Below are 16,958 nucleotides of genomic sequence, written 5' to 3'. Positions count from 1 at the left end.
AATGGTTCCAATGGAGAATTTTACTTTTTACATCGATTGGGAGAAGCCAAACAGCTTCATCATTCCTGGTCTAAAGTCTTGTAAACACTGCGGGAAGGAGAAGGATACTCCATGTTTAACCCAGCCCAGGCTCAGCTGTGATGCCCTCATGGTTGAATAGGCCGGCTTCTCTCAGACACCAACATCCTACTGACCGTGTATAAAGGGCTGATTAAAAAGCTCAGTGAAGGACAGTGAGGATCCAGCTCGGGATTGTCCATCCCCCTGTTTGACAGAAAGACTGTTCACACAGTGACTGTCCCCCACGGTCTCACACTTCATCTTCCCAAAATATTCCTGTTTCTCTTCATTTCAATCTGGATTCACTCACTCCACATCTTCCCTGGTTATGGATAAACCTGCCCTCGGATTATCCTGAATTCCTCAGTCCAGACGGACCATGGTCAGGATAGTCTTCTCAATGTCCTTTTCCAGTTTATCCTGGGACATTGCTCCAGGTTAGCGATAGACCGGGTTTGTCCCAGGTTACTGCTCCAGGTTAGTGATAGACTGTGTACCAGGTTACTGTTGCAAATTAGTGATTAATCTGTTTAACATTTCTGTCCCAGCCTCTTCCCTGTGTCCAAACTGACTCCATTAAGATTAGATTAGATTAGATTAGATTCCATAAAGTATGGAAACCGGCCCTTCGGCCCAACAAGTCCACACCGACCCTCCGAAGAGCAACCCACCCAGTCCCATTCCCCTACATCTGACACTACGGGCAATTTAGCATGGTCAATTCACCTCACCTGCACATATTTGGACTGTGGGAGGAAACCAGAGCACCCGGAGGAAATCCACACAGACACAGGGAGAATGTGCAAACTCCGCACAGTCACCTGAGGCGGGAATTGAACCCGGTCCCTGGCACTGTGTAACCACTGAGGCACCGTGCCACCCCAAGTATCTGAGTGACTCTGATTCTGTGTTTACTCCCTGGTCTTAGAGGCTGCAGCAGCTAATTCTGACCCAGTTGAATCTGATTCGGTTTATGACATCAGACAGGACTCTGACAGTGTGATGAAGTGGTGGACTACGGGAGATAGTCACTGTGTAGATGGGTCCTTACACGGATTGTAGTCCATGTAAATAACTAGTAACCTGTCTCTTGTTTTTTTACAGATGCTAACACATTTTCAGTGATCTTCACAGCAGTCTCTGGCATTGATGATATGCCTGAGGTTATTGGTATTGCAATGGTCAATGGAATCCAGATTGATTATTTTGACACCAAACTCAATCAGACCATCCCTAAATTGCAGTTCATGGCAGACTCTTTTGGTGTTGAATACTGGAAATATATCACAAGTCTCGTGAAGACACGATCAGACATTGCAAAGCAGGTTCTGGATACAATGATGAAAAGTACAAACCAGACAACTGGTAAGTTCAGTGTGTGATGGAGCAGACCAACTCCCCAGCCCCCTCAAAACATATGAAGAAAATGGCCTGGACCCTAACTTTTTTGTTAAGGCAAGTGTAAGGCCCTATGCTTCAGTTTTGGTTTGATTGGTCATCTTCTTAGCTTTAAGCAAAACACATTTTATTCTTACAACATGAAGGATTGATGAAGGTAGGGTGGTGGATGTGATCTATATGGACTTCAGTAAGGTTTTCAACTAGGTTCCCCATGGGAGTCTGGTTCGCAAGGGTAGATCTCATGAAATACAAGGAGAACCAGCCATTTGGATTCAGAACTGGCTTGAAGGTCGAAGACAGAGGGTGGTGATGGAGGGTTGGTTTTCAGACTAAAAGCCTGTGACCAGTGGAGTGTGCCACTAGGATCAGCACTGGGTCCACTGCTTTTCATCATTTATATAAGTGATTTAGATGTGAACATAGGAGCTATTGTTAGTAAGTTTGCAGATCGCACCAAAATTGGAGATGTAGTGGACAGCGAAAAACATTACCTCAGAGTACAATGAGATCTTGAGCAGATGGACCAATGGGCTGAGGAGTGGTTAATGAAGTTGTTATGAAGATGTGGGTGTATTGTAACTTTAAGAGAGTTAAAAGCAACAGACCTACCTGACAGAACCAAGTATTCTGAAAAAACATATAATGTAACATTTGGTCGAATAGCTTGATTAGCTGGTTGTCTGGAGACAAAAACAGATTCAAATTAGGCCAATCAGTTTAAATTATATCCCCCCCCCAAAAAAAAACTCCAATCCAGTTAGAATTTAGTATATTGACAACTTTAAAAACCAATGACACAATCCAATGCTTTGGGGGTATAAATCCGGGGAAAGTGGAACAGTTGGGAGGAGAGCAGCCAAAGCACTAGCATGTAAAAAGGCTGCCCAAAAAAGAACCGTCTTAAAGGTACCGTTATCACTCAGTAACCTAGGAAGCAGAAGTCCTGAGAAGAAGAAAAGAAGACAGGAATACAGAGGAAAACCGAAAGCTGTTTGGTTTGGAGATAAGAAATTTTGTTTTGTAAACTTAATCAGGAGTTTTATCTGATAAGTATCGTAGAAAGAGAAAGTAAACGGTAGGTTAGAGGAAAGAGTTGTAAATAGTTGTTAGTTAATTCTTCTCTGTTATACTTTAAGAAATAAAGTTGTTACTTTCACTTTAACTAGTTCTTGGCCTATCAACTTTCACACATTGCTGCACAGGATAAATCTTTTCTGTGTTGCTGGGTTAAAATAAGCAGGTGGGTTTACCCGTGTCATTTTTTTTAGTTTAATTTAGATAAATGTGAGGTGCGGCACATTGGAAAGGCAAATCTTAGCAGGACTTATTCACTTAATGGTAAGGTCCTAGGGAGTGTTGCTGAACAAAGAGACCTCGGAGTGCAGGTTTATAGCTCCCTGACAGTATGAGAGAGAGAGGGAAGATGCTGAATGCGATAGTTAAAGTGAGCCTTGGTGGGAAGTGGGTGCAGTGACAGCGATAGTGTATGTGAGGCAGCAGAGAACAGATGGTGGCCCTTACCCTGTCAGAGCAGAGAAGGTCAATGAGCTTCTTCCTCCATTTGCTGAGCCTTCCTCCGGGCAGCTGACATTGCACTGAACCAGAGGGCAACCTCCCAGCAGGATGTCAGGGTGTAGTATGTGGCTCCCTCTGCTGGTCCTGAGAGAAGAGGACACTCCTCCTCTACACAACCCGGTCCATCAGCACCTCCCACTGCCCGTCCACAAAGCATGACGCAAAATTCCTCTGCTGTCCCAAATATCCTAAAGTGTGCAGGACAGATCCAGACAGACAGTGCCTGCCCAGTGAGCAACCTGTTCAATTCTTTGGAAGTTGGCAGCAGCTTCAGAGATGCCAGTCCATTCTGGGATACTCAGACAGTGGTGGGTTCTCAGTATTGTCACTGGGAGGGCAGGCGGTTATTGAGGCGGGTTTAGGATGATAGAAGGTGGAGACCCATTAGGCCTCATGGATAGAAACCATCCTTGAAACTTGATGAAATTGACCCTTCACAAAATAAAAGCAGAATTCAACCCTGTGGCTGTAACCCACTCTTCAGCCCCAGTGCTGTACGGAAGGATGTCCCTGCATTTTGATCCTGTGATTGTGAAAGAATGGTGTTATAGTTCACGTTCCAGTGGGATTGGAGAGGAACTGGCAGGTTTGTGGTGTTCTCAAATATCTTCACACCTTCCCCTTTTAGGTAGAGCTCATAGATTTGGGAGTAGCTGCAGTGAGGAGCCTTGGTGAGTTATTGGAGTGTATACCTGGCAGGTAACACACACTGCTGTCACTGTGCGTTGGTGCTGGTGGGGGTGGGGGGGGGGGGGGGAATGCTTAAGATGATAGATGGGCAGTTGGTTTGTCTGGATTCTGTTTAGCCTCATGTGTGTTGCTGGAGCTGAAACTATCCAGACAAGTGGAACATGTTCCATCAGAATTGATTGTTGATCCTTTTTTTTGGTCACTGGCAGGAATTCACATATTTCAATGGATTAGGAGTGTGGAGATGAATGAAGATGATAAAGTCAGGAAAGGTTCCACAAAGAGATCGATGCGTTTTGGATTTGATGGAAGGGACTATATCAGCCTTGAGCCAGACAGAATGAGATGGGTTGCTTCCAATGACAAGGCAGTGAAGATAAAGGAAAAATGGGATTCTGATGAATCCTGGAACAAATTATGGAAAGAACATCTGGAAGAAGTATGCGTTCAGTATTTAATGAGATATTTGCAAGCTGGAAAAAAATACTTCAAAAGGAAAGGTATTTATTTCAGTTGTTACCACCCACTGGGACAGTCTGCTGTAAATTGTTCTGTCCCTGGAGACATACCAAATGGTAAAGTTTCTTTTTAAGGTTCACATAGTACCTCAACCTGCTTGATATTCAGTCCAAGTTTTATACAAAACACAGACCAGGTTTCTGTACTAACCAAGAATTATTACTTACCATAAGTAATTAGACTATTGTTACAAGTAAACGGAAACATACCCTTGGTATATAACACTACTAACTAAAACTCTTTTCCCTTTATAAAGTCTCCCTTAAACATACAAAAATAAACAAATGGGGAAAATGGATCATTGAAAGAGGAAAGTCAGTCTAATGGTCTCTGTTTTCTGACTTCAATGTTGAAATCATCCTATGCCACTTACTGTTCAGTTGTCTTTCTCACTTCAAAACTCACAGCCCACAGCAAATGCTGCAGGAAAGGGAACTGGTTTACTTCAAGTTTAAAAATCAGGTTCTTTTTACTGCAGAGAACAGGTAGCTTCTACTACGAAGAACTTCAGCACAGGTGTGTGTGTATGTGTGTGTGTGTACGTGTGTCTGTGTGTGTGTGTGTGTGTGTAAATGTGTCTGTGTAACTTGGTTCCAGTTCCAGCCTGCTCAGTTAACTAAGAATGAATCAGCTTAATTTAGAAATAGCTACTCAACTCCTGCAAATTTCAGGAACACACAACTATCAAAAACAGAGTTCAAAATAGGTATCAATTTCCTTGCTGTGAAATTATGCAGCCATCCTGGCAAGTCCCTGTTTACAAAAGCAGTCCTTCCTCGTAGTCCACAGTTTTTAAAGATACAAAGATATAAGCAACATAGTCCTGACACGGTTCTGATCCCACGTTCTGATCTAACCTCACTGATCTATGAAACCGTTCTCCCATTCCATTCAGTGTCTGTCTATTGTTTGTGTTTTCACCCTTTCCCATCACAGTTCAGCCTGAAGTGTTCATCTCCAGGAGGGAGCCCAATGGTCAGGACAAGCCGCTCACTCTCTCCTGCCTGGTCACTGGGTTTTATCCTGTAGACATCGAGGTGACCTGGCTAAGGAATGGAGAGGTCATGTCTGAGACCCAATCCTCGGGGATACGACCAAACCACAATGGGACCCATCAGATCCAGAAAGAGATTGAGATCAATGCTGGGGATGAGGATCAATACTCCTGTCACATTGACCACAGCAGCCTGACAGAGGCCCAGCTCTATCAGTGGGGTAAGGGACTGGTGTGTGTGTGGACTCAAGTTAGGGGTAGGTTCTTCACTCAGCGAGTCGTAAGTTCATGGAATGCCCTGCCAGTAGCAGTGGTGGACTCTCCCTCTTTATGGGCATTTAAGCGGGCATTGGATAGGTATATGGAGGATAGTGGGTTAGTATAGGTTAGGTGGGCTTGGATCGAGGGCCAAAGGGCCTGTACTGCGCTGTATTCTTCTATGTTCTATGTTCTATGTTCTGAAAGGAAGTCTGACTTGATGGATCACTTGCTGATTATTTTTATTATTGTTGCTGCTGGATAGACACTGAAGCATATTCACTCCATCCTGCAGACGGTCTTTAAAAGCACAGCACAGGCTTATTGCGCACAAGAAAAATGAACAAAACTAGATGTCTGTGACAGAAAGATATTCAGACAAACAGCAAAATCAGGTTTCCACAGAGACAGAAATTGCTGGAGAAACTCAACAGATCTGACAGCATTAGTGGAGAGAAAGTAGAGTCAATTTCTGTTTCTGTTTCAGATCTCCAGCATCCACAGTTCTTTGTTTTATATTAAAACAAAGTTGCATCTTGCTTCCCAAGGCAATCTTTTTAGAAATACTCAATTCAAGGGAAATGTCACTGCCAGCTTAACACTTCAGTTTTTCCTGACACAAGTCCATCCACACACTCTTTGATCTGCTGAGACTTGTCTAGGTGCCTGTCCCTCAATCTCTGGGCACTTTCTTTAAGCTGGATTCTCTCACTTATTTCATGCCTTGACCATGTCGGCCAGTTGCAGGAGCTTCAGACTAAGTCCTTGGTGGATTGTACCTTTGTGCCTCTTTTGTAACAGTGCCTTAATTGTCATTTGCCTCATCATCAGGTCAGTAGAAAGGAATTGTATGATTCCCTTAAATCTGGACCAAAAACGTGTTTGTGACCAAGCATGGACCACCCCTGGACAGTGCAGATGAGTTTAAACAATCCCAAAGCATTTATTAATGTACTTCAGGATCTGTACAAAGCATTAAAAAGGGCAGTCAGGGCTCTTGTAACACAGTGTGCCAACCTCTGAGCCAGAAGGCCTGGGTTCAAGTCCCACCTGCTCCAGAGGTGTGTCGTTACCATTCCTGGACTGGTTGATTTACAAAATATTCAGTTTTGTTAAAGTTAGAATTCAGTTCAATTAAAGCTCGGTCCAAAATATTCCAATTGACTGTCGCGCTGTCTCTCACTGTCTCTGGGTAAACTTTTGGTCTTGCTCTCTCTCTCTTCACGTGCACAAAGCAGGGTCCCGCAAGTTCTCTTTGTACCCCTTTCCTCTCTGGACTTGTGCTAAATTTGGTAAAACCCAATTTTAGTTTCACAATTCTCTCATTAAAATGTCCATAAGCTTTCAGGACGATTGCATGTTCCTCAGGACCCTCTGATCGGGTACTTTTGGGTCCTGCACCTTCTGTAAGAGTCTCAGATTTCACACCTTCAGCTGATACAGCAATCTTAGCTTAATGTCTTCCCTGTGTAGCATCACGTCACTTCTCATTCTCGATCATTGATCTTTCAGAAAGGCCGCAGCTGGGGGAAAAAAGAATCCTTGCTTTTCCGTATTTAAGAGAGAAAAAAGGTGTTTTTCCAGCATTTCTTCAAGGCTTGGCATACAGCCACAGAGTCATCCAGCACAGAAACAGACCCTTCGGTCCAACCGCCCACGCCAAACGTGATCCCAAACTCAACTAGTCTCACCTGTCTGCTCCTGGTCCCTATCCCTCCAAACCTTTCCTATTCATGATGTGGAAGTGCGGGTGTTGGACAAAGTTAAAAATCGCACAACACCAAGTTGCAGTCCAACAGGTTTATTTGGAAGTACAAGTTTTCAGAGCGCTGCTCCTTCATCTGCTCAACAGCTACCTGACGGATGAGCAGTGCTCCAAAAGCTAGTGCTTCCAAATAAACCTGGTGTTGTGTGATTTGTAACTTTTTCCTATTCATGGATTTTTCTGTTATGTTCCTGTGCAGCATTTCAGGATGTGTTCCAAATTTAAAAGTCACAATATAAATGTAAAATGTTGTTGCTGTAAACACAATTAAAAGGCAGCCCAGAATTAAATGCTGTACTGGGTGAATTTGATTGTAGCATTATTAACAGGATTTCATGACAGCACAAAATACACACAAGCCCGAGTTACACAGAGTAAACTCAAAAGACAGTAATATGTTAGGAGCAAAGCTAAAAGTCACGTTTTGCTATCCGAATTTACATTGCTGCATTGCTAACCAGCATGTGACAGATAACTTATATCAGCCTGTTCAGACAGACATCCGGGGGAGCTGCTGGAAATCTGAACAAACACAGAGAATACTACAGATATTCAGCTGTTCTGGCAGGGTTTGTGGAGAGAGAAAAAACAAAATTAATGTTCAATTTCAGAATAACCCTTCTTCAACCTTTCGACATTTCCCTTGCCACAGATTCTGCAAGAATTGCTGAGTGTCACATTTTCTCCTCTGGCCCAGAGGTAGGGACACTACCACTACACCATAGAGCACTTAATTGGCACTTTATCAGTATACAAAATGGAACAAAGTGAGCCCTGTTTCCTGCAGTCAGTTGATTCCTCCTCCCTTTGAAGTTTGATGTGAAAACCATCAGTAATGCTGCCTCCTGGGCTGTCCAGTATAACCCTGGGGATTGAACAAGGACAGGACACAGAGACATCAGGGAGAGTGGAAACTGAACTCTCCAGGAAGGTAACCCCTAGGTTTGGGACAACGTGATGTTTATATCCCCATCAATGGGATCTTTAGTGACTTCACTGCAGAGGGCAATCCGATGAGGCTCAGACAGTATTTCAACCTATCCCATCAATTCCCAATGGGTGGGATCAGTTAAAATTGTTCCCAATCAACACAGAACTTGGAATGGATTGGGGAACAGAGACAATCCTGATTTTATTCCATTCTGTTTCAGAAATCCTGGAAAATAATTGGGGACGTTCCCATCTTGGAAGTGTCATTGCATCAATGATCATTCTCCTAGCTGTTATTGTTGGGATAATGGGAATAATCATCCGGAAAAGGCCATGGAGAGGTAAGAATCAAAGAGAGGGGAATGTCGAACTGAGGGGACAGAGTGAGTGTGGGGGAGTCTCCAGTACTGGGAGTACAGGGCACTGTGGGGAATGGAACTGATTGAATTCCCACACACAGATACACACGTATAATCATGTCTTGTTCCCTGTCTGATCTTCCTTTGTGAGATCAGCCCAGACGAGGTCTAATATTGATCATTAAACCCACTGCACACACTCACATCCTCACTGACTGAATATCAATGGAATGGGAGAGATCTCCAGAATCTCCATAAGGTGTAAGGATGGAGGGGAGTGTGGGAATGAGGATTTCTGACACAATCTCCATTCCCTCACACTTGTTGTGTTCTCATTCTCTGAGAATGGATTATTCCCCATCCTAATGGACATTTATTTTGTTTCTGCAGGTTCCCCAAGTGGGACCTACACAACAGCTCCCAGTAAGTGATTGAGGGGACAGAGTGTTGGGAATGATGGAGAAGGGATTGGAAGATGTAGTGTTACATTCTCCTGGGAATAATTCCATATGTTCACATGGAATCTCACACTCCACTCCCTCAGTGCTGTGCTGTGTGAGTCTGTTTCGTGAAGGTGGGGGGGGGCTTTATTGAATCCTGGGTCAAATGAGTGATAGCTAGTATCTCACACTCTCTATTTTTATATTTTATTACGTTCCTCACAATCTGTTTTTATTTTCTCAGCTTCTGAGGTCTCTGTCTCAGCTCCTTCATGACTCAGTGAGTGACATTTTGGTTTTTCTCTGTGGATCCAGTTGTAACTCTCAGTGTTTGCCCCATGGCTATAATTACGTTCAGATGGACAAAGGAAATCGGGGCAGGAGTAGGCCATTCGGCCCTTTAAATCAGCTCTAACTGTCAATGAAATCATGGGGGGAGCTGCTCTGATTACTGCACATTCCCAAATCCCCCCGATAACGTCACCCTCTTGTTTATCAAGAATCTATCAGCCTCTGCCTTAAAAATAGTCGAAGATTTGGGTTCTAACATATTTTGAGGAGAAGATGTATCCCCTAATGGGAATATCTGCAACTAGGGCTCAATGTTTGGAAATAAGGGGTCATCCGTTTAAAACAGAGATGAGGAAACACATTTTCTCACAAATGGTTGAGCATCATCTTCAAATCTAAACCTGTCAAGACCCCTCAGGATCTCACACGTTTCAGTCAAGCCCCCCTTACTGTTCTGAACTCGAGCAGATACAAACCGAGTCAATCAATCCTTTCCTCATAAGACACCACACCTCAATCTAAGTAATAATCTGGTAAATGTGTTCTGTACTGTTTCCAATTCACTTGTTTCCTTCCTTCAGCAAGGAGAGCAAACCTGTAGACAGTCCTCCATTGGCCGTCAATACCCTGTATGGCTAAAGCAGAACCTCCCTACTTTTATGTTCCGTTCCCCTCACAATGAACAATCACATTCTCTGAGGTTTCCGTATGAGCTGCTGTATCTGACAACCAACCTGGTGATCCATGTACCAGGGGACTCACAAACTCTGGATCTTAGAGCTCTGCACACTCTCACCATTTAGACAACATGTTCCTTTTTTATTCTTCCTGAGGAAATGGGCAGTTTCACATTTACCTCATTTAACCAAGTATTTACCCATTAATTTCGTCGATCCATATTACAAGTGGTAAGTGTTTCACTCTCAGATCATTCTCATTCCCATTCTGAGTCTGTCTTGCACTTTGTGTTGGATGAAGTTCAGTTATTATCCAGGCCCTACCCGAAAGACAGAAAGCAGATCACAACAACCCCCTGAAGTCTGACATTAATTGTTGCCACCTTAAATACAGTAACCTTCACCACTTTAGCTGTATTCTTATTGACAATCACAGTTACACAGACACCGAGCAGTGTATACTCTGACCAACCCAAGAGGAACAGCTTTGTCTAAAATGTTTAACTCTTTCTCATTTTTCAGGGCTGGCTTAATGAGAGTGCCTTGTGTCTGTCCATTCCCTAGCTCGTGGGATCCTGATTGTGTCAGCAAGGTGATGGCTCTCACAGTCGAAGGGATCTTCAGGGATAGCTTCCCCTCACACATTCTCAACTACAACAACTTGTTCCCAAAGACAGAAGTCCATCTTGCTCTGTGTCTGAGTCACTTTTAAACAGACATTATAATCTTGCTGTTCACTCTGAAATTACCCAGAAAAGACTATCTTCAGGATTGGATCCTCAGACACTGGAATCACATGAGCTGAACATTGTCACTGTGATTCATGGTCAGAGCATCGATAGCTGGTAGTTCTGCTTTTCGATGGACTTTAGAGTCAGGATCTTGTTTAACCACCTGATCCCCATTGGCAGTGTCAGGTAGCTCAGTGGAAAGTGATTCCAGATCATAATATGATCAAGGTATGTGATTCTGATTTCCATCACAGACTGCTTGGCTGTGAACAGGCTTTAAATTAGCTTTTGCTGATCTGCTGCTCTAACTGTGGGATGTGTCTCAAGAATTTGGGCACATTTCCCTGAACTGATGCTGGTTTTTCACTGAGAAACCTTCAGGCTGCTTTATCCAGGAACAGAACCCAGTCTCATCTTTCCAGGGAGATTCAACCCCCAGCAGAAAGGAGCTTCCAGAACGGAGAGTTTGTCCATTTCAATTTTGAAATGGATCTGATTTCACAATTGGTTCTGAAGTGTTGATCTGAATATCTGCCTTTTTAAATTGATTTTATGTAATTGCTGTTCTTAACAAAATTGAACTGGTGTTTCCAATATTCAGAAATAAACATGACTTTTTATCAAGCTTTTTCTGATGTAAATTAAAAGGAATTTTAACCAGTTTGAACTGGATAAGAGTTTTAAAAGTAAATTGGATTTCACACCAAGTTATCTGGCTTGTAATCTTTTAAGGTGAAAGACTCTTCAACGTGTCACATGGTGGAGCGAGCGATCAGGGTATTGACGTGTCACATGGTAAAGGGTATGATCAAAGGTCACCTTACAATTCTCTCCTGTGAATGTCTCGAGGATTGTGTGGGTCTGGTGCACATTGTACAAGGTTCCCCTGCAGGAAGCACTGAGCCTTCAGCCCACAGACCAGATGGGGCCAGAAACCAATGAAATGGAGGCACCCAACATGGATGTGACTGGAGCCAGGCCTCATGGAGCAGCTGAGGAAACCCGGCCTGCAGCTGCCAGGGCAGCTCGAGAGCAGCTGGGGGCTGATGGATGTGGACATTGAGAAGGAGAAAATCCCTCTCCCTCCCCCAGGAAATCAGAGAGAAGAGCAGTGGAGATGGAGAGGGAAACAAGGGACATTTTAGTTCAGCAGCAAATAGACCTTGCAGGATGTTTGTGGGAGATATTGCTGAACAACGTCAACTTCATCTGCTCAGATCAAAACCTTTCAGATCATGTGTATTAATGAGTAGCTTTTCTACTTTATAAATGTTTGTGATGTCGAATATTACATGTCAATAAAAATTGTTTTGTACAATTTGAAATGACTCCAGGCAAATCTATAAATAAAATAATGGACTCCAATAGAACAGAAACAATTTAGAAATAGAACACTCCTTAAAGAAAATATTTCCTCAAAATGAAACATGGAGAGCTGGGCAGCGGCTTACCATCCCAGACTCGGGACAGTCCCCACATTAACACCCGAAGGTGCAACATGGGGACAGGAGTGAGAGTGCCACTTCACCTGCCCTCCCACCCCAGGGTGCTTCCCCTCCTGTTCATCTGGATGTCACTCCCCTTCCCCCTCCAGCTCAGTTACTGTCTCACTTCCCTCTGTGTCCCAGGGCTCATTGCCTTCTTCAGGTCCCCTTTCACCCCCCTCAGCTGCTGACACTGACTCCCCCCTCGTCTCCCCCCTCCTCCAGGCAGTGTGTCCAAAGGCAGCACCTGTCAGAAGGAAACATTGACAATGAAGGTTCCTCTCCATCTGTCCCAGCCCAGAAGCTTGTGTGCTGAGCCCTGGGTGAAACATTCAGTTGGTGAGCCTGTCCTTTCCTCCCTCCAATAGCTGCTGAGTCACCAGTCAGTGAAGTATTCCTGACTCCCAGCAGCTGCCTGGCCCTCTCTTCACACTCATTCAGATCCTTCTGAAAGGACACCCCCCCACACACCCCGGGAATGAACACTCCCAGACATTATCAACCATCCAACTCTGAAACACCCATATTAAATAAACCTCACTTTGAGCTTCCTGGTTAGTTTGGGGAAGGCTTGTTGGGGAGTTGGATGGTCTTCACTCCCCCAGTTCACATTGAACTGAAGCTCAACACCTGCTGATTCCAAGAGCCACAAGCTGCTGAGTGAATGAACTAAACTTTTCTTGTGAAATCATTCCTGAAGTATGTGGACAAATCGACCAGAAACAATGATTTATTCATTACACACCACAATTATCAGTATTTGCAGCTAAACATCTGTTCCTATTTATCAATAATATTTATAACCATAAATACGTTATTGTGGTAAGAAAATAATGTGACAATATAGAAGAGATCAAGTTTGCTCAGACTGGTTAAAGTGCAAAACAGATCAGTTCATTTTAATATTGATTAGAATAAAAACTGAAAAGCAAGAGGTAAATGGTGAGATTCTTTGTCCACATGAAAAGACAGCTGAAAAGTTTATACAGATATGTACATCATCATGAAAAATTGTTGACACAAAGTGCAGAATTGATCTACTTCCTACAATATAAAACTTGTCTCGGAGGTGGTTCAGGATGTTGCTTCATTTCAGGTAAATCACTGACCCACTTGTGGGATATAGGTAAATTAATGTTTCTTCTGCAGTTCTGTAATTCTGCAATTATAATTTCTGATACAAAGTAAATGAACTCACACCAGTGTGTGGTTGTTTCTGCCGGGAGCTGAGTCAACAAGAATGGAAACTATGTGGAGGAAATATATAATTGTTTTTGTATTAGCTAAAATTGTATGCCAGCGTGAAACGTGATTGCAAAACAATGGTAGATATTATGGGCAAATAGATAAGATGTTGTGAGAGGATGAAGTTAGGCCAGATACGCCTGTACAAACATCTGTTTCCCACTTTTACAGAGACACAGGAACAAACCCTAATTAAAGAGGTCATAGGGATCAGAGTGGCTTCGGGAGAAACCTAGATGGAAAGAGTAGATACTGATGAAGAAAGAATATGCCTAACAATGACCTGCAGTGGGATGAGGTCAAACGGCCTTGTGAGGCCAGAAAAAAGCATTTTGTCACAGACAAGGCCGGATAAGGCAAGAGATAAGCAGGAGTGGTGGGACCAGTCTTAGGGAAGTGGAGGGTGTAAACAGGGGAGAAACAATGAAATAAGAAAAAAAATGTAAGAACCAAATTATATAAATGTCGAGAGTTTGTTGAATTTGGTATGTATGTCCTCTGCCTTGCTTGGCACTGGACATCACACCCACTTGCAAGTGTAAAAATAAAGGACACTACTGATTCAGATTTTGTCTCGGACTGCAATTATTGATGTGTGTGGGCTTTGTTTCTCACACACTGAAGACAGTGAGGATGAGAAAGTGTGAGGGGGGAACCATCCATGAAGATCCCTCTGACGGTGACACTGCTCACATTTCTGAGACGGGATGGAAACATGACTTGAGAAGGTCTCACTTAAAGTTAAAAATCACACAACACCAGGTTATAGTCCAACAGGTTTATTTGGAAGCACTAGCTTTCGGAGCGCTGCTCCTTCATCAGGTGGTTGTGGAGAATAAGATTGCAAGATGCGGAATTTATAGAAAAAGCTTACAATGTGATTTAACTGAAATTATATATTGAAAAAGTCCTTGATTGTTTGTTAAACTTAAAGGATCAGGATCCAAACCTGCAGATCCGAGATCCACTGTCCAATCTGTGGAAACAGAATTCCAGGAAAAAATTGATCTCAATCTGAAAGAACTGGGTATGAACTGTGTGTCTGCTGTGATATGGAAGGATGGACGATGGTGCCCATGTTTACACTGGAACAGGACAATCCCATTATTCCGCAATCAGGCTCCTGGAATATCCTGCAGTGGAGCCCAGGACACCCACAAGGTCAGAAATGACAGACACAAGGCAATCTCTTCAGGGTGCGGAGGGGAATTAATCTGACAGGGTTTAACAGTGACTGGGAGGGTGGGACAGGGTCAGGAGGGGAGGGGAATGAGTCTGACAGGGTTTAACAGTGTCTGGGAGGGTGGGACAGGGTCAGGAGCAGAGGGGAATTAGTCTGACACGGTTTAACAGTGTTTGGGAGGGTGGGACAGGGAGAGGAAGGGAGGGGAATTAGTCTGACAGGGTTTAACAATGTCTGGGAGGGTGGGACAGTGTCAGGAGGGGAGGGGTATTATTCTGACAGAGTTTAACAGTGACTGGGAGGGTGGGACAGGGTCAGGAGGGGAGGGGAATTAGTCTGACAGGGTTCAACAGTGTCTGGGAGGGTGGGACAGTGTCAGGAGGGGAGGGGTATTATTCTGACAGAGTTTAACAGTGACTGGGAGGGTGGGACAGGGTCAGGAGGGGAGGGGAATTAGTCTGACAGGGTTCAACAGTGTCTGGGAGGGTGGGACAGTGTCAGGAGGGGAGGGGTATTATTCTGACAGAGTTTAACAGTGACTGGGAGGGTGGGACAGGGTCAGGAGGGGAGGGGAATTAGTCTGACAGGGTTCAACAGTGTCTGGGAGGGTGGGACAGTGTCAGGAGGGGAGGGGTATTATTCTGACAGAGTTTAACAGTGACTGGGAGGGTGGGACAGGGTCAGGAGGGGAGGGGAATTAGTCTGACAGGGTTTAACAGTGTCTGGGAGGGTGGGACAGTGTCAGGAGGGGAGGGGTATTATTCTGACAGAGTTTAACAGTGACTGGGAGGGTGGGACAGGGTCAGGAGGGGAGGGGAATTAGTCTGACAGGGTTTAACAGTGTCTGGGAGGGTGGGACAGTGTCAGGAGGGGAGGGGTATTATTCTGACAGAGTTTAACAGTGACTGGGAGGGTGGGACAGGGTCAGGAGGGGAGGGGAATTAGTCTGACAGGGTTTAACAGTGTCTGGGAGGGTGGGACAGTGTCAGGAGGGGAGGGGTATTATTCTGACAGAGTTTAACAGTGACTGGGAGGGTGGGACAGGGTCAGGAGGGGAGGGGAATTAGTCTGACAGGGTTTAACAGTGTCTGGGAGGGTGGGACAGTGTCAGCAGTGGGGTTCTGTCCTGGTGGCGGTTGGAGGGGCGGGGTTCAAGGGCGGAGGATCGGGAAGTGGAAGAGATGCGGTGGAGGGCATCAGCTAGCAGGCCATAGTATAACTATGGCCTGCTAGCTGTCCCACACTCGGTATTCAGCGGTATAGCTGTGGCCTGCTAGCGGTCTCACACTTGGTGTTCTGAAGTATAACTATAGCCTGCTAGCTGTCTCACACTCGGTGTTCTGCAGTATAACTATGGGCCTGCTAGCTGTCTCACACTCGGTGTTCTGCAGTATAACTATGGGTCTGCTAGCGGTCTCACACTCGGTGTTCTGCAGTATAACTATGGCCTGCTAGCTGTCTCACACTCGGTGTTCTGCAGTATAACTACAGCCTGCTAGCTGTCTCATACTCGGTGTTCCGCAGTATAACTACAGCCTGCTAGCTGTCCCACACCCGGTGTTCTGCAGTATAACTATAGCCTGCGCCTGCTAGCTGTCCCACACCCGGTGTTCTGCAGTATAACTATAGCCTGCTAGCTGTCCCACACCCGGTGTTCTGCAGTATAACTGTAGCCTTCTAGGTGTTAGAAACAAAACTCACTTATAAATCAGCCGGAGACAAAGCCATGGAAACAAGGACAATTTATTACAAACTTGCAAGTCCGGGCACCCCGCTAGCCTGGCGACGAGTGCCAAGATATCAGTTATACAATCATTTTTATACAGTTTGTGTGTTGCAGGCTGACGCCTCCCTTTGCTCATTGGTCCCATCACAAGTCGGTTACCTCACTTGTTTTTCAATTCCCTTATCTCTGTACCAAGCTGTTTCTGGATGTCTGCATTCTTTGTCTTGTTACTATAAGCTTTATTGTGAAAATGCCCTTAGTTCTTCTTTTGTGGTCGGCTACAACACTCCATAGTTATTTCCAAGCTTCAAACTATTTTCTTTAAAACTCCTTCTTTAAAAGAACCCCTATATTCATTAAAGTGTTAGCCATAAGTATATTACACGCTACAAGAATTCCATGACCGTTTGTATAATGTCTCACCCCTCCCCCATCTACAGAAATTACACTCCACGAACACTTACAACTACCTTTCTATATCGCGTGCAGAAAACTACATTTCTTATTTCCCACAGGAGGAAGTCACACTGACAGGGGGAGAGTGAGGGGAGGAAATCACACTGACAGGGGGAGGGTGAGGGGAGGGAGTCACACTGACAGGGGGAGAGTGAGGGGAGGGAGTCACACTGA

At 44.5% G+C, this 16,958-nt stretch overlaps 2 protein-coding genes across 8 annotated transcripts in view; both read left to right on the top strand.

Annotated features, from left to right (window-relative positions):
• The window catches only part of LOC122541299 (nuclear factor 7, brain-like), a 104,276-nt gene that overhangs the window by 26,859 nt on the left and 60,459 nt on the right, over positions 1-16,958 (top strand). The window lies entirely within an intron of this gene.
• LOC122541301 (class I histocompatibility antigen, F10 alpha chain-like) lies at positions 1,170-11,983 on the top strand. Of its 5 annotated transcripts, XR_006309559.1 has the most exons (7): positions 1,170-1,425; positions 3,936-4,226; positions 5,182-5,460; positions 8,414-8,533; positions 9,236-9,271; positions 10,482-10,918; positions 11,423-11,983. XR_006309559.1 is itself a non-coding variant. In XM_043677930.1 (6 exons), the coding sequence occupies exons 1-5, from the start codon at positions 1,215-1,217 to the stop codon at positions 9,265-9,267; spliced, it is 933 nt and encodes a 310-aa protein (XP_043533865.1). In that variant the 5' UTR covers positions 1,170-1,214; the 3' UTR covers positions 9,268-9,271; positions 11,423-11,983. The 5 variants fall into 5 exon arrangements, 4 of the variants coding, with proteins under 4 accessions (XP_043533865.1, XP_043533864.1, XP_043533866.1 ...); XM_043677930.1 differs by lacking the exon at positions 10,482-10,918; XM_043677929.1 differs by having other exon boundaries at positions 10,482-11,983.

Source organism: Chiloscyllium plagiosum, chromosome 37 (assembly GCF_004010195.1).
Source record: "Chiloscyllium plagiosum isolate BGI_BamShark_2017 chromosome 37, ASM401019v2, whole genome shotgun sequence".
NCBI lineage: Eukaryota > Metazoa > Chordata > Chondrichthyes > Orectolobiformes > Hemiscylliidae > Chiloscyllium > Chiloscyllium plagiosum.
The sequence above is the reverse complement of the archived record's forward strand: the minus strand, read 5'-3'. Positions and strand labels throughout refer to the sequence as shown.